The sequence below is a fragment of the Hippocampus bargibanti genome, linkage group LG05, assembly GCF_051943395.1.
Source record: "Hippocampus bargibanti isolate YZ-2025 linkage group LG05, ASM5194339v1, whole genome shotgun sequence".
Classification (NCBI taxonomy): domain Eukaryota; kingdom Metazoa; phylum Chordata; class Actinopteri; order Syngnathiformes; family Syngnathidae; genus Hippocampus; species Hippocampus bargibanti.
Genome location: NC_142738.1, coordinates 2646693 through 2672500, shown reverse-complemented (window position 1 = coordinate 2672500; position 25808 = coordinate 2646693). Strand labels below are relative to the sequence as shown.

General features: G+C 36.1%; 1 protein-coding gene across 2 annotated transcripts in view; it reads right to left on the bottom strand.

Moving 5' to 3' along the window:
* Nucleotides 1-25808, bottom strand: part of plxnb2b (plexin b2b) — a 225603-nt gene that overhangs the window by 68966 nt on the left and 130829 nt on the right. For both annotated transcript variants that reach the window (XM_088995752.1, XM_088995751.1), the window contains 3 exons: nucleotides 7518-8632; nucleotides 6102-6290; nucleotides 5878-6003 (listed from right to left, as the gene is read on the bottom strand). In XM_088995752.1, the coding sequence (XP_088851878.1) occupies nucleotides 5878-6003; nucleotides 6102-6290; nucleotides 7518-8630 (1428 nt within the window). In that variant the 5' untranslated portion in view covers nucleotides 8631-8632. The remainder of the gene's footprint in view (nucleotides 1-5877; nucleotides 6004-6101; nucleotides 6291-7517; nucleotides 8633-25808) is intronic.

The window sequence follows — 25808 nt, the reverse complement described above, 5'->3', positions numbered from 1 at the left end:
CTACTTTTGGGAGTGAAAATCCATTTGTTTTATTCACAACCTGGCGCTACCGCCATTGCTGTCCACAACCATATGGAAATCATGAGCGGAAGTGATTCCGAATGGCTCCTGTGTTGATGCGGCCCACTTTTAGGAGACTGTGAAATGCATTATAGGAATCGCTTCCTCGAACCAAAGAAAATAAATAAATACAGTAAAGTCTCGTGATATCGGATATATCGATAGTCCCGGTTATATCGATATTTTTTCGGACTCCCTTGAATATCGATATAACGAGACTTTACTGTACATAAATAAATGAATACATAAATAACATTTAAAAGAAGTTAAATAAACATCAAGAAAAAATATTTTTAATGTTATTTTATTTACAAATAAATTACTACAGATAAATATTTATTATGTATATTATAGACGATATTCTTGTATATTATAATATTGTGTCTGTCTATCTATCTATCTATCTATCTATCTATCTATCTATCTATCTATCTATCTATCTATCTATCTATCTATCTATCTATCTATCTAAATATCTATCTATCTATATCTAAATATCTATCTATCTATATCTATATATAAATATCTATCTATCTATCTATCTATCTATCTATCTATCTATCTATCTATCTATCTATCTATCTATCTATCTATCTATCTATCTATCTATCTATCTATCTATCTATATACAAATATCTATCTATCTATATCTATATATAAATATATATCTATATCTATCTATCTACCTATCTATCTATCTATCTATCTATCTATCTATCTATCTATCTATCTATCTATCTATCTATCTATCTATCTATCTATCTATCTATCTATCTATCTATCTATCTATATCTATATATAAATATCTATCTATCTATCTATCTATCTATCTATCTATCTATCTATCTATCTATCTATCTATCTATCTATCTATCTATCTATCTATCTACAAATATCTATCTATCTATCTATCTACAAATATCTATCTATCTACAAATATCTATCTATCTATCTATATCTATATATAAATATATATCTATATCTATCTATCTATCTATCTATCTATCTATCTATCTATCTATCTATCTATCTATCTATCTATCTATCTATCTATCTATCTATCTATCTATCTATCTATCTATCTATCTATCTATCTATCTATCTATCTATATATCTATCTATATCTATATCTATCTATCTATCTATCTATCTATCTATCTATCTATCTATCTATCTATCTATCTATCTATCTATCTATCTATCTATCTATCTATCTATCTATCTATCTATCTATCTCTATATCTATCTATCTATCTCTATATCTATCTATCTATCTATCTATCTATCTATCTATCTATCTATCTATCTATCTATCTATCTATCTATCTATCTATCTATCTATCTATCTATCTATCTATCTATCTATCTATAATATTTGAATATAGCAAATATTAAATGGTATTTTTAAAAAGGAGCCACAAGTCTTTTATTGTGGGGTGACAACATTTCAATATTTTTTCATTCATAAAATAGAAAACAATGAGACATAGATTTCATGACATGACGAAAATAAACATTTATTTATTTATTTATTTATTTATTTATTTGTATGTATTTAATTGTTTATTCGTTTGTTAATTCATTTAAAATTAGTGTATTTATTAAATATGTATACACTATTTTCCATTGTGGTAAAAATCCCTCTCTTGGTCCACTTAATATATTCTTCTTCTACCCTGCAAAAGGAGAGGCAGGTGTATTTTTCATGCACAATTTGGCTTTATGACGCAGCTAAATGCAAAGAGATTTTTTTTATTATTATTATTTTTTTATTATATTTGACTAACCAAGCTGAGGTAAGATGTCAGCAGTGTTAAAACCCCACCGCTTCCATGAATATGACAGAGGATTTCTCAACAATTTATGAGCAGTCGATTATCAGACAGAAACAGCAAAGAGCTTTTTCCTCCTCGGCACACACACTTAAACACCTCCCGCACCCACCAGGGATGATTTGAAAATTAATTTCTGGCTGTCCTTTATGGTTTCTTTCTTTCTTTTTTTTCCTTCTTTTTTTTTGGTAAACACCGCAGCTAATGCACAGGTTGGCCTTGAGTGTCACTCAATAAATGTCAAAATCGACGCATTAAAGGGCAATCGACGCCATTTTTTTTTTTGTTTCCTAACTGACATCAGAAAAACATTTTATAGCATCTAAAATACCCAAAACACGCAGGATGATATTTTTAGTCAAATGCAAAACACCAATAAAAATGATGTAAAATGTCCCAAAACGACTTCAAAATGACCCCGGAAATGGCGAGTTTCGGAAGGTCCCGCCCCCTTGTTCGTGACGTCACGCAAGGACGTCTTGCCTTGCTCTAGAACAGTGGTCCCCAACCTTTTTTGCACCACATACTGGTTTAATGTCAGACAATATTTTCACGGACCGGCGTATAAATACATCAATCTCATTTTGCTAGCTTACCAACCATCCATCAAGCTAACTCGCTAATTTTCGCGGTATGTATCACGTGACCTAGACAAGCGTTTTGACATGCGTCAAGAGTAAGTCATAGACGGATGTAATCTGGTCATTTTTAATTTTTCAAAATAAAACATAATTCAGACTCAAATAATAAATAAAACCCTCTGTCCGTCTCACCACGATTGGGTGCAGAGCTTTCAGCCGCTCCGCTCCCAAACTCTGGAACTCACTTCCACCCAACATCCGTAAAATTGACTCCCTTCCTACTTTCAAATCTCACCTGAAAACCCACCTGTTTAAACTTGCCTTCATAGTCTAGTTTAATCTGCTGTTTTATTATTTATTGTTTTATTCATGATTTTATTGTTTTATGTATTGTTTTTATTGTAAAGTGTCCTTGGGTGTTCAGAAAGCCGCTTGTAAATTAAATGTATTATTATTATTAAAACGGAAATCATGTAAATTATTGATTTTTTTTTTTCGTGGCCCGATACCAAATGACCCACGGACCGGTACCGGTCCGCGGCCCAGGGGTTGGGGACCTCTGCTCTAGAATTAAAACAATGGCTTCAGATTCGGAGATGCTTTCTTGTTACTCATCCAGTTATGATAATGATTCAAATAGTTCTGAAGAGGAAAGCATGCATATTTGCAATCGATTAAAGAAGTCCTTCATTTGGAGGCGTCTGGACTCCAATGTAGCGTCCCAGAAAATGCACCAAGACCAAAGCGTAACAAAAGCTTGGGGCAAAAACAGCATATTTTCTTTTTTCTCTCCAAATTTAGCAACATTTGCAATTAGAAAATTGCCAGACATGCAAAAATGTGTCCACTCCAGTGCCAGGGTTTTTGTCATTGTCACTTGAATTCCATGACCCACAGAGTATTGAGTTTTCGGACTACATAAGCATTCAATTCAGTGTCAGAAAACTTAGATTCTCTTCTTTGATCAGATAAAAAGAGTTAATTCCTAAATGATATGGGTCTGGAGTTATCTGAGCTTGAAATGAGGACGGATGTACAAAATACAATGCAATACATACATATTGGTTTATATAGCGCTTTAACAACAGCTGAAGCTAGAACAAAGCGCTAACATGGAAAAAAGGGAAAAACATTGCCAGAGGCCATGGCCAGTGCTTTATCGGCACCCAAACAAGAAAAAAAAATCAGGAATGGAGCTTTACATCCTATTTTTAATTCCCGAATAAATTTGTGAATGGTAGTGAATGAGTTAAAAAAAAACAGTCAACCGTCTTCGATTAGCACTAAGAGTACAATAGAAGAGAAAATGAAACTCACTTTCAATGTCATTCAAGTCACATTTCACACAATCTTCATGAATATTAATAAATCAATCACTTTTCATGGCCAGAGGGAGAATACTGAAACATCAATGACGCAAATGCCAATCTTTGAATTCCATATTTGCATTTTGAGCCTCATTGAACTACACTGAATAGTAAAACAGAGAAAAAATATATACATTTTACGGAGAGTGTCCGCATAGCTGGACACAAACATGCTAACGTTGCCGCAAAGCGTTTATGTCACTCATTCACAGTACATTGGCAGCCGATACGAGCTCAGTGCTGCGTATGCCGCAACCAGCTAGCTATCAACAAGCATCGACTGGCTACTAATGTCGCTAAATAATAATAATAATAATAATAATAATAATACATTTCATTTATAAGCGCCTTTCAAGAGTCTCAAGGACACTTTACAGTCACAGGATCAGTTTTTCTGCGGGTGAGCAGCGGCAGCCACACGCGCCAGCGTTCACTCAACCCAGAAGTAACACAAATAGATAGAAAGCAAGCTAGCTAGCTAACAGAATGCTAGATAGCTAGCTAACAGATATCTAATATGTTACCTGACTCAAATAGCTATCTAGCGAGCTATATTGCTCATAGCAATCTAGAAAGCTAATAGATAGCTTGCTAGCTAGATAGCAGATGACAGCTGAAGAAACCTTTTCATCGACGCTACACACAACAAAACAGGATGGGAAATGTACGATGTTACACCTCAACATAATAATAATAATAATAATAATAATAATAATAATAATAATAATAATACATTTGATTTATAAGCGCCTTTCAAGACTCTCAAGGACACTTTATAGTCACAGGATCAGTTTTTCTGCGGGTGAGCAGCGGCAGCCACACGCGCCAGCGTTCACTCAACCCAGAAGTAACACAAATAGATAGAAAGCAAGCTAGCTAGCTAACAGAATACTAGCTAGCTAGCTAACTAGATAGCTAATATGCTACCTGACTCAAATAGCTAGCTATATTGCTAATAGCAAGCTAGCTAGCTAACAGAATGCTAGATAGCTAGATAATTAGATATCTAATATGTTACCTGACTCAAATAGCTATCTAGCGAGCTATATTGCTCATAGCAATCCAGATAGCTAATAGATAGCTTGCTAGCTAGATAGCAGATGACAGCTGAAGAAACCTTTTCATTGACGCTACACACAACAAAACAGGATGGGAAATGTACGATGTTACACCTCAACATAATAATAATAATAATAATAATAATAATAATAATAATAATAAATTTGATTTATAAGCGCCTTTCAAGACTCTCAAGGACACTTTATAGTCACAGGATCAGTTTTTCTGCGGGTGAGCAGCGGCAGCACACCCGCCAGCGTTCACTCAACCCAGATGTAACTCAACTAGATAGAAAGCAAGCTAGCTAGCTAACAGAATGCTAGATAGCTAGCTAACTAGATAGCTAATATGCTACCTGACTCAAATAGCTAGCTATATTGCTAATAGCAAGCTAGCTAGCTAACAGAATGCTAGATAGCTAGATACAGTAAAGTCTCGTTATATCGATATTCAAGGGAGTCCGAAAAAATATCGATATAACCGGGACTATCGATATATCCGATCCTGTTTGCATGTAATTTTCTCCGTGCGTGCATAGAAATAGTATCGATATAACCGGGACTATCGATATATCCGATATCGATATAACGAGACTTTACTGTAATTAGATAGCTAATATGTTACCTGACTCAAATAGCTAGCTATATTGCTAATAGCTAGCTAGATAACTAATAGATAGCTTGCTAGCTAGATAGCAGGTGACAGCTGAATAAACCTTTTCATCGACGCTACACACATAACAAAACAGGATGGGAAATGTATGATGTTACACGTCAACGGAGACGTCATGGCTGACTTTAAGGTCCAAAGAACCAGGAATGAAACCACCTGCTCCTCAACAGTGATTGAAATTGTATAATATTAAACCATTCTTTTGTCCTTTTACGTCATTGGCAAGCTCAGTTATATCCGTTTTCAGTTCAAAGCGCTCCCCTTTCAAGCTTTCAAGTTGAAACAAATGAGACTCTGTCTTGGTACCTTTTTGTCTGTGGTGATGTAGAGGTTACTGTGTTCCATGTCGAAGAAAAGATTCTTGTTCACCTTCTCCCCCAAAGTGTCACCAGGTGCTTTGCCGTACACGTATGACGTGGACGTCAAGTGAACCTGTCGGGGAAGAACAAAAATAAATAAATAAATATCTTTTATCTTTTATAAATAAATATCTTTTAAAAAAAGTGTTCAGTCAGGCTTGAATAGTGCACCTTGAAGACATCTCCCTGGTTGTTACCCAAGAAGGCCACCGTGTGATCGTTCTCCACGGCGATGGCGACCGCAGTGAGAAGGCCCGGCTTGGTCAGCACCACGTTGGATTTCAAGGCGAATCGAGGCTTACTGGCAAGAGGCGTCGGTAGGAAATCTCCGCCGCATTTGTACTGTTCTAAGGTATCCTTCTGTAAGAGGAAAAAGAAATCAAAGGATTTCTTCAGGTGCAAAACCATCAAGTCCATCCACCAACTCCAACAGAGGATGGAGTCGATGGTTACTTCCTGAGGCTGCTAAAGAAGCACGACCTGCCTACAGGAAGTGCTACGACATTTCTACACGGCTGTCATCCAATCAATCCTGTGTTCTTCCATCACGGTTTGGTTTAGGGGTCGCCACAAAAATGGACAAAATACGACTTCAACGGACTGTTAAAAGACAACCGACAACATTTTTTGTTTCCCAACTGACATCAGAAAAACGTTTTATAGCATCTAAAATAGCCAACACACGCAGGCTGATATTTTTAGTCAAATGCAAAACACCAATAAAAATGACTTAAAGTGTCCCAAAACTGCCACAAAATGAGCTCGGAACTGGGCAGGTTCAGAAAGTCCCGCCCCCTTGTTTGTGACGTCACTATTGGTCACAAACTGCCTTGCTCCAGAATCAAAACAATGGCTTCAGAGAGTTCAGATTCAGAGAAGATGCTTTCTTGTCACTCCTCCAGTTCTGAATATGATTCAAATAGTTCTGAAGAGGAAACCATAAATGTTTACAATCGATTAAAGAAGTCCTTCTGTCTCAATTTGAGCCGTCTGCACTCTAATGTAGCGCCCAGAAAATGCACAAGATGGCGCCCAAGCTCCATTGGAAATGGGCTGATTTGTCCGCTGGGAATTTGTGTAAAGTTACATAAACACAAAGCACAAAAAGCACCGACAAGGCATCATTCCTCAAGATGGTGAAAGAAGGCGAACGTTCCTCATCAAGTGTTTAATGCTGATGAAACCGGTCACTCCATTCCATCAAGCCATCTACGACCATCACAAAGTTAAACAAAATGACTTTATTAAACAATATAGATTATTTCTTTGATTATAATACCATAGAACAATTATTATGTGAAAAATCTGGTATATTTTCTGTAGTTTTAAGGCTAGAAAGTAGAAAATTATGTTTTATGGGGACCTGGGAACAGATTATTCTCATTTTAATGTTTTCCTATGGGAAATTAATTTTTGGGATACACACTTTTCGCCTTACACACTCTGTCTGGGAACCAATTAAGTTCGTAAGCCAAGGCATCACTGTACTTGTCCAATAAAGATGATTCTGAACAACACCCAAGTGAAGACCAGACCGAATCGGGCACTCGTGATGTCACATGAAAAGCATCAAGAGGGGGGTCTTACCGCGATCTTGGAGGTACAGAATTCCGCCGTCTTAGACGAATACGGTATGTCGACGGCGGGGAACCCCGAAATCTTCCCAGAGTCGCTGTAGCAGGCCGTGATGATATCAACCAGACGTTCGTTGATGGCGTTGAGAGTGTACATGCACAGAGCCGAGTCACTGTGGTCATCTTCCGAGCTGGCTACCATGAAAAGAACTTTATTCCAGGACTGGACTTTCCCGTACGTCCCCCATTCGGTCATCACCCGACTCAGCTCCTTCCCCGGCGTGGCCACGTAGGCCGCCTGCACTTTGCTGTAGCGGTTCTCCGGACCGCACTTGAGCTGGAGCTCCGTATGGGAATACAAATGGTGGTCGTTCTCGCAAAGGCGCGACACAAAGGTCAAGTTTTTGTTGTCGGTACCGTCCAACGTTCTGGAGAACACGAAGTAAACGAAGCCGTCGGCGGCGAACGCGTGCCTAAAGTCGTGAAGGTACCTCGGTCCGAAGGGCATGGTCTGTATGGTGGAGGCCTCTATGATACTCTCGAAGACCACCCATTCGCGGAAATCCTGTAGAATACGCGTGGTGATGATCTTGGTACTGTCCAGACTCCCGTAGCCTTTTCCCACTAGAAACACGTCAAATTTGTGCAGGTCCTTGACGAAGGTGGACATGACGCCCACTACGTTGACGTTGTCCTCGATGCTAGCCACATAAGTCCTCTCTCCTTTGTTGTCGCTGTAGTAGAGTTCCTGCTCCACGTTGGAAAGGTTGAGAAGCGAGCAGATACCCCGGTAGCGGCTACCGCAAACGATGAGAGAACCGTTGGACGGGTTCACCAGCAGAAGTTTGTTGATGTTGGACATGAGTTTGGTGTCCTGGCAGGCCGAGGCGGGCGGCGTGCAGGTCCTAGCGTCCTTCCGCGGGCCCGTTTCCGCCCGGGCCTCCGTTCGCAGAGACGCGGTTAGTTGGTAAACGGCGTTGATGGCCCCCGCGTACACTCGGCCCGTACGAGGGTCCTGCACGACGTTGTTGATCGGCGTGTCCGAGGTGAACTCGGGGAAACCCTCCTGGGAGGTGAATGCCGAGTGCCAGGCGAAGAAGACGAGAAGGGAGACCCAGCTTGCCATCTCTGTGGAGAACATCAGGAGGAATGTTGTTAGCCATGATAAATTTGTGAATTGAAAGTATGACGTAGAATGCCATTCGGGTTTTGTTTTTTCACGCTTTGGTGCTGATAGAGCGCTTGCTTTATCGGCAACTCAAATAGATAGAAAATAAGCCAGCTAGCTAACTACCGGATAGCTAAGAGATAGCCATCCAGCTAGATAGCTAATAGATAGCTAATAGATGGCCACCTAACCAGCTTGTGAGTTAATAGATAGCTAGCCAGCTAATAGATAGCTAATAGATATCCAGCTAACCAGCCTGCTAGCTAATAGATAGATAGCTATCCGGATATATAGCTAATAGATAGCCAGCCATCTAGATAGCCAAGACAGAAGAAAGCAACAGGGAGTAAAGCCCAGATCAAGTCAGAATCATGCTAGCATATTAGCGCTTTTGTTACAGCGTCAGTTGTCAGCTGTTGTTTTATATATATATATATATATATATATATATATATATATATATATATATATATATATATATATATATTATCGTTATATCGATATTCTCGGGAGTCCGAAAAATATCGATATAACCGGGACTATCGATATATCCGATATCGATATAACGAGACTTTACTGTATATATATATATATTGCTATCTATTTGCTATCTGGCTAGCTATTTGCTATCTAGCTAGCTGTCTATTCACTATCTAACTGACTGGCTATCTAACTAGGTATCTGTTGGCTATCTATTAGCTAGCGAGCTAGCTTTCTATCTATTTGACTTACTTCCGGGTTGAATGAACGCTGCAGCTTTTTTCACCCTTCGGCTGTTGTCAAAGCGCTATATAAACCAATATGTATGTATTGCATTGTATTTTGGACAGCCGCCCTCATTTCAAGCTCATATAAAAGAAATCCAAGTACTTCTGTTTTTTAATGTCGTTGAATTTGGAACAGATCCAAGTTTCCATCAAATGTGGTGCCGTAAAGTGTTGCATTCAATTTTGTTTCAGCGAGTTTTGTTTGCCAGGGTCAATCGGCAGGTGTGCGGGTGTGAGTCATCAACTCCAATTTGTTCGCAATTGTCCACTTCGGCCAAGAACAACGTCAAGTCAAATGCGGTGAATCCGAAGTGTTTTTTTTTTGTCTTACTTTCTGATGGCGAGAAAGAGAAATAAGCTAAGTGCTTCAGACCAAATGAAACAATAAATCATGCCTTGGTGGAGGTAATAAAGAGCAATTCCCCGTGCTTGGTGGAGTTCCAGTTTGTTTCTCGACTGTCAAAAATGGTTTAAAGTCACTAAGTGTCATGCGAGTGGGATCAGGTGGTGGAGACTTTTTGTGGTCTTGTAGCTCGAGGCAATTTTTTTTGGAACCTGCTAAAGTGAATGAAAACAAACAGCCAGTTTAGTCATTTTGGAGGCAAATCGCGTACACCCTTGCTCGTTCTACGCAAACAGAAGTTTTCTCTTCATTTTTGTGACTGGCAACATGGATGCTTTTTTTTTCCTTCTTCTCTTATACTGCTCACAGCGATGACAAATGGCATTCAACTGAAGTAATCCATGCATGTCACGGTGAACAGCTGTTACATGAACTACTTTTTGTTTTTTGCCCCTAAACAAAATTTGTTCGACAGAAAACAGGTCAGAGTTGGGATTTATTTTAGTGTAAGGGGGTCACAGAGTATTTGCTCTTTTTGTGGCAGGTAAAATGGGGCAACCAAAGAAATTTTTGTCTGCACATTAAATAAATACATAAATGAGCGAATGAATGAATGAAAAAATAAATACATAAATACAACTAACTAGCTATATGACTAACTATATATATATATATAAAGAAATATATTAAATAATTAAGAAAAAATAATAAATAATGAATAATAAAGAAATACATTGGAAAAATAGATAAAAATACATATTTTTATATATTTACATATATATATATATATATATATTTATATTTCTGTAGAGAGCAGAGAGTACTTGGAGCAACCAAATATTGATGTCTGCACATTAAATAAATACAAAAAAATCATTATTAATACAAACATTTAATAAATAAATAAATAAATAAATACACAAATAAATAAATACATAAAACAACTAAGTAACTAACTAAATAAATAAATAACTAAATAAATAAATAACTAAATAAATAAATATAAAGAAATATATTATTTAAGTAATTAATAAAAATGAATACATAAATAAAAATATACAAATAAATAAATACATAAATAAATAATACACAAATAAAATAAATAAATAAAAACCTAACTAACCAACTAACTAACTAAATAAATAAATATAAAGAAATATATTAAGTAATTAATAAAAATGAATAAATAAATCATAAAAATACAAATGTTGAGAGATTTAAATCTTTATATATATATATATATATATATTTCTGTACCTATTATATACACACACGTAACCTCCTCCAGAATGCATCGCCATTTTTGACCGCACGATTAATTGCAACAATATGCATATTTCCAACGCATTGGAACGCAACAATGACCGCACGGACGCCATCATTAAAAAAATAAATAAAATAAAAACGACTCGGATTTGTTCCTGTGAGCGCAATTGAGCGGATTCTAAAGAAACACAGTGTGACAACGTCAAGGAAGAACAATATCAGCAGTCATTCATTTTTGGGGCTATAGAAAACTCTTCAAAGAGCATTTTTCCCCAACACGCGCAAAGAATCAAAAATAAAAAGGAATGTGAATGTCCTTCCATTTCTTCATTGTGGGTCAGCGCGCAGGCCTGTTCTCTCCTCGGATGTCCCCGCTACTTTTCATCCTCTCCGCCTAATCCTGATCACAGGAATTAAAATGGCTTCAAAGAGCAGTAAAAGAGGCAAACGTCTGGCGGGCAATTGCGCGCAGGTGGAATGAAGCCAATTGCTACCTTTTATTCCATTTTTTTTCTTTTTCTCGCTTATCCACATGTAGGAAGAAACACACGACGAGTGGGCAGCGCATCCAACACGTGGTTATTCGGGGGGGACTAAATGAAGGCTGCTAAAATTAGCCGGCAGCTAATGAAGCTTCGCACGGTCAGAGATAAAGAATACGTGTCACGGGCTAATGAAGACGGGGGCCTATCTGAAAATGTGATTCCATGAAAGCGAAATTAATAACGGAGCAAATGAAGACAAATGAAATGTTTTTCCTAGCGGCACTTTTGACACACATTTTTTCACCGCGACAAAACAGTTAGCGCTCAAGGCGATTGTGTTTTTTTTGCTTCACGGCGCTCCTCCGCACGACCGGTTTTAGCGACGCGACATATATAGCTAAATCAACGATCAGTGGTAACGGGAGACATTCTGAATCATACAAAAGTACAGTAAACTTAAAGGACAACCAACACCATTTTTTTTGTTTCCTAACTGACATCAGAAAAACGTTTTATAGCATCTAAAATAACCCAAACGCGCAGGCTGAAATTTTTAGTCAAATGCAAAACACCAGTAAAAATGACTTAAAGTGTCTAAAAAGTACTTCAATTTGAAACCGGAAGTGGCCAGTTTCAGAAAGTCCCGCCCCCTTGTTCGTGGTGTCACCCCAAAACGTCTTGCCTTGCTGGACAATCTAAACAATGGCTTCAGATTCGGAGAAGATGCTTTCTTGTTACTCACCCAGTTATGAATATGATTCAAATAGTTCTGAAGAGGAAAGCATACATGTTTGCAATCAATTAAAGAATTTATTCCGTGCCTTTTTGACGTATCTGGGGGCGGGAAATGTAGCACCAAAAAGATGCAGAAGAGGGCGACAAAGCTCCGTGTAAGGAATTAATCAGCCCGTTTCCACAGGCGGATTAATTCCTTACACGAAGCTTTGTCGCCCTCTTCTGCCTCTTTTTGGTGCTACACGAAGTTTTCAGACCAAACAAAGTACAGCAAAATGTATTGACGTGATGGAAGGACTGCTACAATGTGTCCTTTTTTCAGTCAGGGGCGTTCCTTCAGTGACGTAACGTGAGGACTCGTCACCAACTCAAAAACAAGACTTCCGGAATGTTCAGCGCGAGTCTTAAAACGTCAAATATAGCTATATGCGGTGGAATCTTTGTAAAATGCGCTCAGTAGAAGTCATTTGAAGCCATTTTACAAATTATGGACACAACTTGTCCAGAGACGTCGGTTGTCCTTTAAATATGACTGATTTGACTTCTTAACTGGTGAAAAGTATCTATCCCCCAAAAAATGCTGAGTCACCAGTCAAAGTGTTATAAAAATGTCGCAGGGCTGCATCCACAGACATGAAAATTAAGGTATGCCACTCAAACAGACACCCACACCGACACACCCGCACACACACGACGGTGTCTGACAGCTGTCATCTCTTTCTCCACAAGCATGTGTTCCACACAAAAACGGAGAAATCAAAGATGATTGAAAAATGTCAGCTACGAACCCGTCATGTACACGTTTTAGGGCTTTAGCAGATAGAAGGAGGCACATCATACACACACACAAGTACGCAGTTTGAAGTGCTGACAAGGTAATCTCACTGCGACCGCCACCTCAAAAACACTCTGTGCTCTAGTGACAGAGGCCATTTAAAGTACCAATTGTACCTTTCAAAACTATTTGGCACTGTGATGGATCCATCTGGTACAGCGCATACACATGGAAGCTCTCGACGTGTTTTAAAATAAAAAAAATAAACAGCAGAATTGAAAAGATAAACTCAAATGACTCATTTCAGTCAAACGCGAGGGATTAAATGTATTTTGTGGTGTTTTTATTTCGTCTGGCTAACGTAATGGAGCGCTGTCGTGTTTGTTTTTTTGCTAGCTAGCTAGCTAGCCAGAGGATGAATGTTGGCCAGCTAGCTAGCGCAGGAATGTTGGTCATTTGTGATCAAAAGATGATCATCGGTCATTTAAGCACTTCAAATATTGATAATCTCCTGTATTTATACTAAAAAGAAGTGTTTTTTTAATACAAAATAGCACTTATCTCTCTATCTATTGTGAAGCAACAGTGACATGAAGTCACGTAGAATGGAGGTGCTAACTTTATGAACATTTCACATGGACACAGCTGTTAGATATCAGAAAATAATTGAAGTAATAATAATAATAATAATAATAATAATAATAATAACAATAATAATCATAACAATACTACTACTACTACTACTACTACTACTACTAATAATAATAATAATAAATTTTATTTATGACAGCTTGGATAAAATGTAAAAAAAAAATATATATATCTTCCTGAAATGTTTAAAATCAGTTTAATGGATGATGTCCATGACTTTTGGAGCTTCTCGTGTTGAAAATAAAGAATTTCCGTGTCAGTTTTGATATACTCTACAGTTTTTTTTTTAATATTTCATTTGATGGGATTTTGTAAAAAAAAATGGCAAAAAAATATGTATTTAATTGCAGATTCCTCAGTTTCTTTTGAAATGCAAAATAAACCTGTCATAAGGGACGCAACAAATTCCAAATCTCACTGCTGTAGCTAAAATAAAAAAATAAAAAATAAATAAAGAAATAAAAAAATAAAATAAAATAAAATAAAATAAAAATATAATTACATTAAATTAAATCAAATTAAATACAATTTAACATAAAAATAAATAACATTAAATACATTAAATAAAATTAAAAACAATAAAATAAACTAAACTAAACTAAACTAAATAAAATAAAATAAAATAACATTAATTAAATAGAAGTAAATACAATTAAATACAACTAAATAAAATAAAATAAATAAATGAAATAAAAAATGAACTAAAATGAATTAATATTAAATAAAAATAACTCATATTTATTTTTGTATGTTCCACAAACTATGATCTCTAGATATTTCACATTTTACAACATTTTAGACCCATAACAAACAAACAAAGACAGCTTGGTAACACTCGCTAAAATTGTTTCCTCTAAGACAAACAATATCAGGATGCGTCACTTCAACGTGTGTGCATTTCTTCATCATCAATTACTACTTTCCTTTTAGCTATGCATTGATGCCATTTTTTTCCCCTTTTTTGGCACATAATAAAGACGATAGATTCCACCGAGGGTGAAAAAGTGAATAGATAATTTGTGAGGGGGCTCACTGTAAAACTCACTTAACCCGAAATATAACCAATCCCAATGGGAAAAAAAAAGAGAATTAATGTATGACGACAAAACACACAAAAAAACCTACACTGAGTTGGCAACTTTTGAACCAGACGCATGGAAAGCGTATATACCCAACTTCTAAGAACATAATAGGATACACCCGCATACTGCGGTGTAAAGTTGTTTGGCATGCCTCCAACGCAAACCCAAGACTCAGAAAAGGACTTTGGTGTCTTTCCGGGACCAAGAAAGGCCAATCGGACTGCGCCACTTGGCTGGAGTTCTATCTATTTGCTATATATTAGCTAGCTACCTAGCTGGCTATCTCGTTGCTATTTATTAGCTAGCTACCTAGCTGGCTATCTAGTTGTTATCTATTAACACATGTAGCTATGTAGCAGGCTATTTATTATCTATATGGCTAACTAGTTAGCTAACTGTCTAGCTGGACCAATAAATTAACAAAAATATAATATAATATAATATAATATAATATAATATAATATAATATAATATAATAATATAATATAATATAACAAATAAATAAATAAATAAATAAATAGTTTTGAAAGGTGCTTGTAAATGAAATGTATTATTATTATTATTATTATTATTATGACTATTATTATTATTATTATTATTGAATAAATAGAAAGCTAGCTAGCTAATAGATAGCCAATAGATAGCCAGCTAGACCGCTAGCCAGCTAGCCAGTTAGCTAATAGATAGCTAATAGACAGCTAATAGATAGCAGATAGATAGCCATCTAGTTTTGAAAGGCACTTATAAATGATATGTATTATTATTATTATTATTATTATTATCAAATAAATAGAAAGCTAGCTAGCTAATAGATAGCCAGCCAGATACCTAGCTAGCCAGCCAGTTAGCTAATAGATAGCAAATAGATAATAGACAGGTAATAGATAGCAAAGAGATAGCAGATAGAGAGCCAGCTAGTTTTAAAAGGCGCTTATGAATAAAATGTATTATTATTATAATTATTAACTCTGACAGCTTCATAATATCCGACCAAATAAAAACCGAAACGGTAAGCCGCCTCAAACACACAGCGTAGCGAACGCGGCGCAGAGCATGAACTGCCGCCTCCTCGACTTTAAACTCTTTTACAGGAGTTCACTTATTTTTTTTCTCAGGCCAGCCGACGAGGGTGTTTTTCCGGTCTTGCCTCCGCAGTCACAGAGCTCTGATTTCGCCCCTATGTTACCATGGTAACGAAACCCATTGGCCCAGCGGCGTATAAGCGCTGGCTGCATTCGCATCAGGAATTGCCACCCACTCAAAACGGAGCAATTTCGGCAAAACAAGAAATAAATATGGAGACTAAGCCTGAGCAAAGTATCTTGGGATGATCGGCCCATTCCGTGCTAACTTTACGTCGCAGTTTTTTTATTTACTTATTATTTTTTTCTTCCTTTCCGACAGCGAGTGTGTGTGTGTGTTTGTTGTATGGACACAGCTGGCGCATGGCAGGAAGCCGATTAAACTGGCCGAGAGAGGAGCTGCTTTTTTGAGAGCCAAGTGCACCTCTGCCGCGTCCACACGGCAGCTGACACACACACACACACACACAACACACACACACGCACACACACGTTCCTGTTTCAATGGTTTTGTGAGGTCCAGATAACTCCAGATAAGGAGTGAGGACCACCGTTGCTGATAGGTTTAGAGAAGAACTAGTGTTACATTTGAACCTTAAATGTCACCCCATTTCCCACTTCAACTTCTTTAAAAACAAAGAAATAAAAAGTGGACTTGAAACTGAAATAACAGCAGGAGTGAGGTTTCTGAATGGCTACATTGAAAGTCCTCACCCCTGTAGTGAATGTGGTTAAAATATTGTTTTACTTTTTGTCGTATAAACCTTTTCCTCTCGTTACCAACGCACACACACACACAAACACACACAGTGAGTAAAAAGTGTGTGTATCCGAGTGAAGTGAAAATACACACCAAAAAAATCATTTTGGGTGAATTTGTGAGGACCTTTCTGAAACTTTAACAGATGTCTATAGAGACCATGTAGAAGCCTTTAGAATGAAACACTTGTGAGGACGGGCCATAAGGTCCCCACTTGTCAAAAATGTCCTCACTACGTATGGTATAAAATGTTAGTGGTCCTCACAATAATTGTCATACACACACACACACACACATACACACACACACTGAAAAAGAAAAAAAAAACGCTAATGGACCGTACACAATGGGAGCTTTCCATCGGAAAGAACTTAATTATGTTTGGAATTAAAGAAGTTATTCTTAAAAGTGGATTTGTTATGGAAAATTAGCTTTTAAAAAGGGCTGGTACATCATTTGTCATCTGCTTTATTGCGAAAATGCCTTAGTTGTAACGTTGATGCTAAAGTAGCCCCCCGCCCATTCTACATCATGACTTGCCCGCTAGGTTTGGTCATTTTTAAATCATCTTCATTTTTTTTAAATGCATTTAATTAATTGATTAATTAATATATAATATATCCCATTATATATATAATATATAATATATCCCAATAATCCCATAATATATAATACATCCCAAAATATCCCCCCCCCAAAAAAAAATAAAAAATAATAATAATAAATAAAAATGAAATTAAAAATGAAAATAAAACTACAAAAAAAAATAAAAATAAAAAATAAAGAGACAAATAAAAAAAATTGCAAAAATGTGTCCACTCTACTGCCAAGGTTTTTGTCATTGTCACTTGAATTCCAAGACGCAGAGAACAATAAACACTCAATGCAGCGTAAGAAATCTTTTTTCGTAAGAAATCAGTTTTCTTCTTTCATCTGAAAAAAAAGAGTTAATTCCTAAATTATAAGGGTCTGGAGTTATATGACGTTGAAATGAGGGCGGCTGTCCAAAATGCAACGCAATACATACTCATTGGTTTATATAGCGCTTTAACAACAGCTGAAGCTGGAATTAAGCTCTAACACGCCCCCTTGTGGATAGGAAAAACATTGCCAGTGCTTTATCAGCACCCAAACAAGAAATAAAAAACAAAAACCCAAACAAATTCGGGAATGGAGCTGTACGTCATATTCTCAATTTCCGAATAAATGAGTTAAAAGAAGTAGAAGTAGGAGAAATAGGAAGAGTTCGTCAGATGTGTGCGTGACGTGAAAGCAAAAAAAATAAAGGAAACTGTATTTCGTTTGACTTGATGGTGGAAAACGAATATGAGGTGCACGGCGGGTCAAAGCATAAAATCTCATTCCTGCCGGCTGAGCTTATCATTATTAAAAAATGCGGTTCAGAGGAGCAACTGGCGCGACTGAATGCAAATGGGGTGTCACGCGAGTAAGTCGAACTCGCCGAGATCATCTATATTGTCCTTGATGCTATGTTGGAGTGGAGATGAGGAGCTTCATTAAAAACACAGTTCCAGCTCATGGTAAAGTAGTGCTTTGCCGCCTCTTGTATATGACACTGGGGGTTATAATGTATTTCATATGCACGATCAAGGACACGGGCGTTCGTTCGTGTGACACGTTGTGCGTTGCCACGGCAACCGGAGCCAAGTCGCTCGGGCTAAAAACACACCACGCGACGTGGCATCACGCCTCATTGCCGTTGATGCCGGTGAATTGAAATCATTACAGCCAATAAGGTGCGCAATGGATTTCTGCCCGCCGGTCATTCTGCCTGCCTAAGTGATTTCTTAATTGTGGCGTTGGGACTTCGGAGGCTGCTGGTTCAACGCCTGAGGGGGTGTGGGCGATTCCCGCAAATGCTCCATGACTTGCCAGAGGAGCGCAAATAACATTGTGTGTGTGTATGTGTGTGTGTAAGAGTGTGAAGAATAGTGTGTCTGTGTTTGAGAGTTTTTTTTTTCCTTTTACAACACTGCATTTTGTATGTTCCAAAAATGTGTTCACATTTTATTTATTTATTTATTTATTTATTTATTTATTTATTTATTTCTAATTTATTTATTTATTTTATTTTATTTTATTTTATTTATTTATTTATTCATTTCTTATTTATTTATTTTTGTTTGTTCATTTATTTATTTTTAATGTATGTATGTATGAATGTATGTATGTATGTATTTATTTATTTATTTGTTTGTCTGATTATTTAGTTAGTTATTTATTTCTTCGTTTCGTCTGTTTATGTATTCATGTGTCTATTTTTTTATTTACTTATTTATTTATGTATTTGTCAGTTTATATAATTGTGTATTTATGTATGGATTTATATATTCATTCGTTTATTCATTTGATGTATGTATGTATTTATTTTGTACTTATTTATTTAGTTGTGTTCGACTGTTTAAGTATGCCTGTATTTATTCATTCATCTATTTATTTATTTATTTGTCTTTATTTATTTGTGTATTTATTTATTTATTTATTTATTTATTTATCTATGTATTTGTTTATTTATATATTTGTCTGTTTATGTATGTGTGTTTGTGTATTCATTTATGTATTTGTGTGTATTATTAATAAAAAAATCTCTTCTTTTCCTTTAAAAATATAATACAAAAAATAAAGTACAAAAACTAAAAAGATTTAAAAAAGATATACAAAAATACATAAAGAAATAAATACAAAATACAATATAGATATGAAAAAACAATAAATCCCCAAATTAAAATAAAAAGCAAAATAGGACCAAAATAAAAATCAAAATACATCAAAAACAAAAACAAAAACATTACAACAAAATTAAAAGACAAGGGAAAAAAGAAAAAGAAAAAAGGCAAATAAAATAAATATTAAAAAAAAATACAAAATAAAAAAATACTGTTAAAAATAAACCATTACAATTACAAATAAACAAATGAATAAATAAATAAATAAATAAATAAATAAATAAATAAATAAATAATCTATTTTGTTTTTCTACTTTCATTCCTTCCATCACTTTGTTGCTGTGAAATGTCAATGTCTCCACTGCGAGACTAATAAAGGCAAATCCAATCCAATCAAATCCAAAAATAAAAATACAGTAAAGTCTCGTTATATCGATATCGGATATATCGATAGTCCCGGTTATATCGATACTATTTCTATGCACGCACGGAGAAAATTACATGCAAAGAGGGTCGGATATATCGATAGTCCCGGTTATATCGATAGTCCCGGTTATATCGATATTTTTTCGGACTCCCTTGAATATCGATATAACGAGACTTTACTGTACATTGAGTTCCATTATGTTAAACAAAACAAAAAAAACTATCCACAGTTTGGTCTCTTTATTTCCTTCCATCTTGGACCCAGATGTTAACACCTCACCCACTTCTCCCAAAATGTCACGTGAAAAGCAATTGCCGCTATCACCAGAGATGCTCAAGCATCTCATTCTAAGCATCTTGTTCAAAAGCGCACACAGTTACTGTCGTCTCTCACTCTTGCTGGATTCTGTGTCGTCAAAATATAAAAAGCCAATTCTTCTCTTCTACCTGCGTCACATTCCCAACATTTTTTTTTCACTGTGTCAGTTGTTTTATCGCGCCCCCATGATGCAACTCTAAAGTTTGCAAAAAAACTTTGCGGCTCGCAACTAAAGATCTTAAAAGCGTCAAATTCTCCCTTCAAGCATGGGCACTCCATCTGCTCGCTTCTCTCAACCATCCTCATTTGTCAACGCGCTTTCAGCTGGAGGCGAAAGGAGCTGTTAAGTTGGGCTAAACTAATGGCTAAATAAACACGGTTATTGGGCCACTGCGGCCAAACGGCGGCGAGGAGGTAGCGCGCCACAGCTAAAGTCCTTTAAAGGACAACCGACACCATTATTTTGTCTCCTAACTGACATCAGAAAACCGTATTATAGCATCTAAAATACCCAAAACACGCAGGCTGATATTATTAGTCAAATGCAAAAAACAAATAAAAATGAGTTAAAGTGTCCCAAAACTACTTCAAAATAACCTCGGAGATGGCGAGTTTCAGAAGGTACCGCCCCCTTGTTCGTGACGTCACGCCAGGACGTCTCCGCCTTGCTCTAGAATCAAAACAATGACTTCAGATTCGGAAAATATGCTTTCTTGTTCCTCATCCAGTTATGAATATGATTCAAATAGTTCTGAAGAGGAAAGTTTGCAATCGATGAAAGAAGTCCTTCCGTATCAATTCGAGCCATCTGGACTCCAATGTAGCGTCCCAGAAAATGCACAAGATGGCGCCCAAGCGCCGTTGGAAATGGGCTGATTTGTGTCAACTAGTATCAAATAGTAGTCTCGGTGCACCACACAACAAATCACCATTGCGTTATTTATGTGTTTTCCTTCTAATTTTGCCATCAACACGGATCCTCAATGTGGGCCTCAATCGGCAGTACATATGCACCTAAAAGCTAGCAACCACTCATTTGACGACAATGAGGTTAAAATATTAACTAAAGAAAATAGATGGGGAGTAAAAGAAGCTACTTTCATAAAACAACAAAACCCTTCACTAAATCGCCATGATGGGGTGAGGTTCCATTCGGATCGTTCCTACAACTGACTTCTTAGGCAACATAGGCTTAGTTATGCGGATGAGGTGATACCAGATCAAATGGGGCAGTCAGGCCAGTCGTAGACCCCATAATCAGACAGAACAATAGAAGTAATCAGTCAGGACAATAGAAGTAATCAGTGTAGCCGCAGGGAGTAGTCCTCTGCTCTCCCCCAACCTGAGAGCAGGGACCAATCATAGCAGTCTGGAACCGGCACAATTGGACAGTAGGGATATATATACAGTAAAGTCTTGTTATATCGATATTCAAGGGAGTCCGAAAAAATATCGATATAACCGGGACTATCGATATATCCGATATCGATATAACAAGACTTTACTGTATATATATATATATATATATATATATATATATATATATATATATATATATATATATATATATATATATATATATATATATATATATAGGGCCGAAACTACCAGCAATAGATTTCAGTTCGCTGACGAAGCTTTTCGGATAAGAAGCGTAACGTCCGACACATTCAAAGAAGTACAGATGACGGCTGAAGAAACCTTCTCATCGATGGATCACTTCTGTACGACTGAGATCTTACACAGATATTAGGAAAATAAGCTACCACATAGAAAATATGGTGCTAGTTCGACGGAATGAGCATCTAGTGGCTAGTAGCTAGCGATTTTCAACCGGTCGTATTTTATGAAAATAAATGTCTTCGATGCTGACAGCTTGTCACATTTTGCCGCCGCTGCGGGATTCATTTTTTTAACAAACCAGGCTGTCTCAAACGTGCTGAATTAGCAGGAATCTCGCTCCTGTAGTTTCGACGTCACTGTGAGCCTCTGGCTGATGACCATTTCGCTCAGCGTGGCACACAGCTGAAGTTGATTAATGACCCTATTTAATTCTTATTGCAGCATGAATGCAATATTAATCAAAGCAGCGGTATATATATTTATATATATTAAAAAAAATGCTAAGTCTCCCTTTAAATACATGTATTCTATTTTCAGTTGAAATATTTGGAAGGGTTTTCAGATGTACAGTTCATAATAATAATAATAATAATAATAATAATAATAATAATAATAATAATAATAATAAATGTATAATTTATTTGTAATTTATTAATAATAAACATAATTTATAATATATTATTTATTTATTTACAATAATCATAATAAATTGCATTTATAAGCGCCTTTCAAAACTCTCAAGGACACTTTACAGGCATAGGATAAGAACAACTTTTTTTTCTGCGCGTAAGCAGCGGCAGACAGATGCGCCAGCGTTCACTCAACCCGGAAGTGTACACCACTAACTCAAATATAAAATGGTCATTGTCACAATAACATTTAAATATAGTAAAACTACTCACCGTCAATGCACTGATCTTACCATGAAATGGGAGCCTGATTGATGGGATATTTTAACCTTGCAGTCTACACTCTGCTTTTGAACTATCAAAGTTGAAACGAGTCAAAATGTCACTGTTTTCTATCCATTTTATAACTCTCTCTGTCGTCTGCCTGTCTCTTTAACGTTTGACCCCACCCCCACTCACTGCTGCCTTCTTGACCAATCACCGGGCTTTAACCGAAAACTGGGGGCGGGGCATAAAGGACAAAAATAATTGGCTGCCTTTTTTGACACATTTTCGACACATTGTGGCAGCTCCGTGTGCATCCCTAAAAATAGTTCGTATGCCACGGTTAAATGTTCGTAAATTTAACGCTCGTAAACCGAAAAGTTCATAAGCCAAGGGGTTCGTAAACCGAGGTATCACGGTGTATCAAAATCAGAATCAGAAAGTCTTTAACTCACAGGTGTCAAAGTCAAGGTCCGGGGGCCAAATTCGGCCCGCCACATCATTTTATTCGGCCCGCGAAAGCAAATCTAACTTCCATGCTTGAAGACTGGGGGCGGGGAATGAAGGACAAAAATAATCGGCTGCCTTTTTTGACACATTTTCGACACATTGTGGCAGCTCTGTGTGCATCCCTAAAAATAGTTCGTATGCCACGGTTAAATGTTCGTAAATTTAACGCTCGTAAACCGAAAAGTTCATAAGCCAAGGGGTTCGTAAACCGAGGTATCACGGTGTATCAAAATCAGAATCAGAAAGTCTTTAACTCACAGGTGTCAAAGTCAAGGTCCGGGGGCCAAATTCGGCCCGCCACATCATTTTATTCGGCCCGCGAAAGCAAATCTAACTTCCATGCCTGAAGACTGGGGGCGGGGAATGAAGGACAAAAATAATCGGCTGCCTTTTTTGACACATTTTCAAACCAAAATTTCAAATTGTCCCATGCAAACCACAAAAACAGTCATTTTTTTTACTTCAAACTTGAAAACTAGTCATTCATTATTTTGTTGTGTGCTATGTACAGTAAAGTCTCGTTATATCGATATCGGATATATCGATAGTCCCGGTTATATCGATACTATTTCTATGCACGCACGGAGAAAATTACATGCAAACAGGGTCGGATATATCGATAGTCCCGGTTATATCGATATTTTTTCGGACTCCCTTGAATATCGATATAACGAGACTTTACTGTATATACGCCGTACGAGTATTACGCCGTACGATTGCCATCCGTGTCGCCCAACCTGAATCGTTCATCTGCGCGTTCATGTCAGGAATGCACATTTTCCGATAAACACATTTCACGCGCCAATCAGTGCTGGCGTGGCGGCAATCCATTCGCTTCTCCGCCGCGCTCTCGATCACATTTCTGGCGTCGCCGTAAACACGCAATCAAGTGCGAGTCAGCGAGCGGTCCACTTAATGAGAGTGGTGTGATTAGGCCCGCTGAGAAGAGGCCTGACCTTTTCCTACGCGGCCGCTCCTCGGTTTGCACATGCATGCTTTTATGAGTCAGTGGCTGCGAGGCTCTTCGGCCCCGTGCCGCTTCGCATCAAATGTCAGCGACTTAAGCGAGTCAAGCGGGAGGGATGGACAAAGAAAGGCATGAATGATATTGCGGGAGGGATGTTGATTGACAGATAGATGAGAGTTTCTTTCCCTTTCTTTTACTTTTTATGTATTTATTTAGTTCGTTATTTCGTTCGTTAGTTATTTAGTTATTCGTTTGTTTATATATTAATTTATTTATTCCTTCATTTGTTTATATTTTAATTTATGCATAGTCATTTATCTGTATGTTTATTGATGTATTTATGTTTTTATGTACAGTAAAGTCTCGTTATATCGATATTCAAGGGAGTCCGAAAAAATATCGATATAACCGGGACTATCGATATATCCGACCCTGTTTGCATGTAATTTTCTCCGTGCGTGCATAGAAATAGTATCAATATAACCAGGACTATCGATATATCCGATATCGATATAACGAGACTTTACTGTATTTATGTTTTTATTTGTTATATTGCAGGAGGTATCTTGATTGACAGATAGACGAGAGTTTCTTTCCCTTTCTTTTACATTTTTTTCATTTATTTAGTTATTCATTTGTTTATATTTTAATTTATGCACAGTCATTTATCTGTATATTTATTTATGTATTTATTTGTATTCATTTATGTATATTCGCTTATATGTATATGCATTTATGACGTACGTATTTATGCTTTATTTATTTTTGTATGTATGTGGTTATTTATATATTTATCCATATTCATTTATATATATATATATATATATATATATATATATATATATATATATATATATATATATATATATATATATAATGAATATGCATGAATAAAAAAAGAAACAAATAAATAAATACATAAATAAAACATAAATATGTAAATAATCGCTCTCTCTCTCTCTCTCTCTCTCTCTATATATATATATATATATATATATATATATTATCTATGCTATACTTATGTATTTATTTATTTGTTTCTTTTTATTCATGCATTTTCATTATTTATTTTTATTCATTTATTTTGTTTATCTATTTATTTATTTATTTATTTATACATGTTCATTTATATGTATACGTATTTATTATTTATATATTTATGATTTTAGTTTTATTTTTGTATTTATTCATTCATTTATTTGTTTATTTGTTTATTCTTTTCTTTACGCATATTCATTTATCTATATATGGGTTTATGTATTTGTTTTTATGTATTTATTTATGCATGTTCTTTTATCTGTATAAAATATACATATATTTATTTTTCACATAATTATGTTTAATTTATTTATTTGTTTATATATTTATTTTTTATTTATGCATATTTATTTATTTATTTATGCATGTGCATTTATATTTTATTTATTTATGTCTGTATTTATTTATTTATGTTTATTTGTGTATTTATTTATTTATTTATTTATTTATTTATTTATTTATTTATTTATTTATTATTAACAAACCATGCTTGCTTATGTCTCTACAAATTTTTACTTACTAATGTTAAAACAAAAACAAGGAAAAAAACAGACGTTCAATCCGACATAAAGAGGCGGGGTTTGACAACACCTCTTTTAAAACAGGTCCTTCGGACACCACGACAACCCGAAATTGAGCAGATGTCATTAAAACAACAATCGCTAAATGGCAACTTTTTTTTTTGTGGTGGGGGGGGGGGGGAAGTTCAACGTAGTTCTAACGGGCC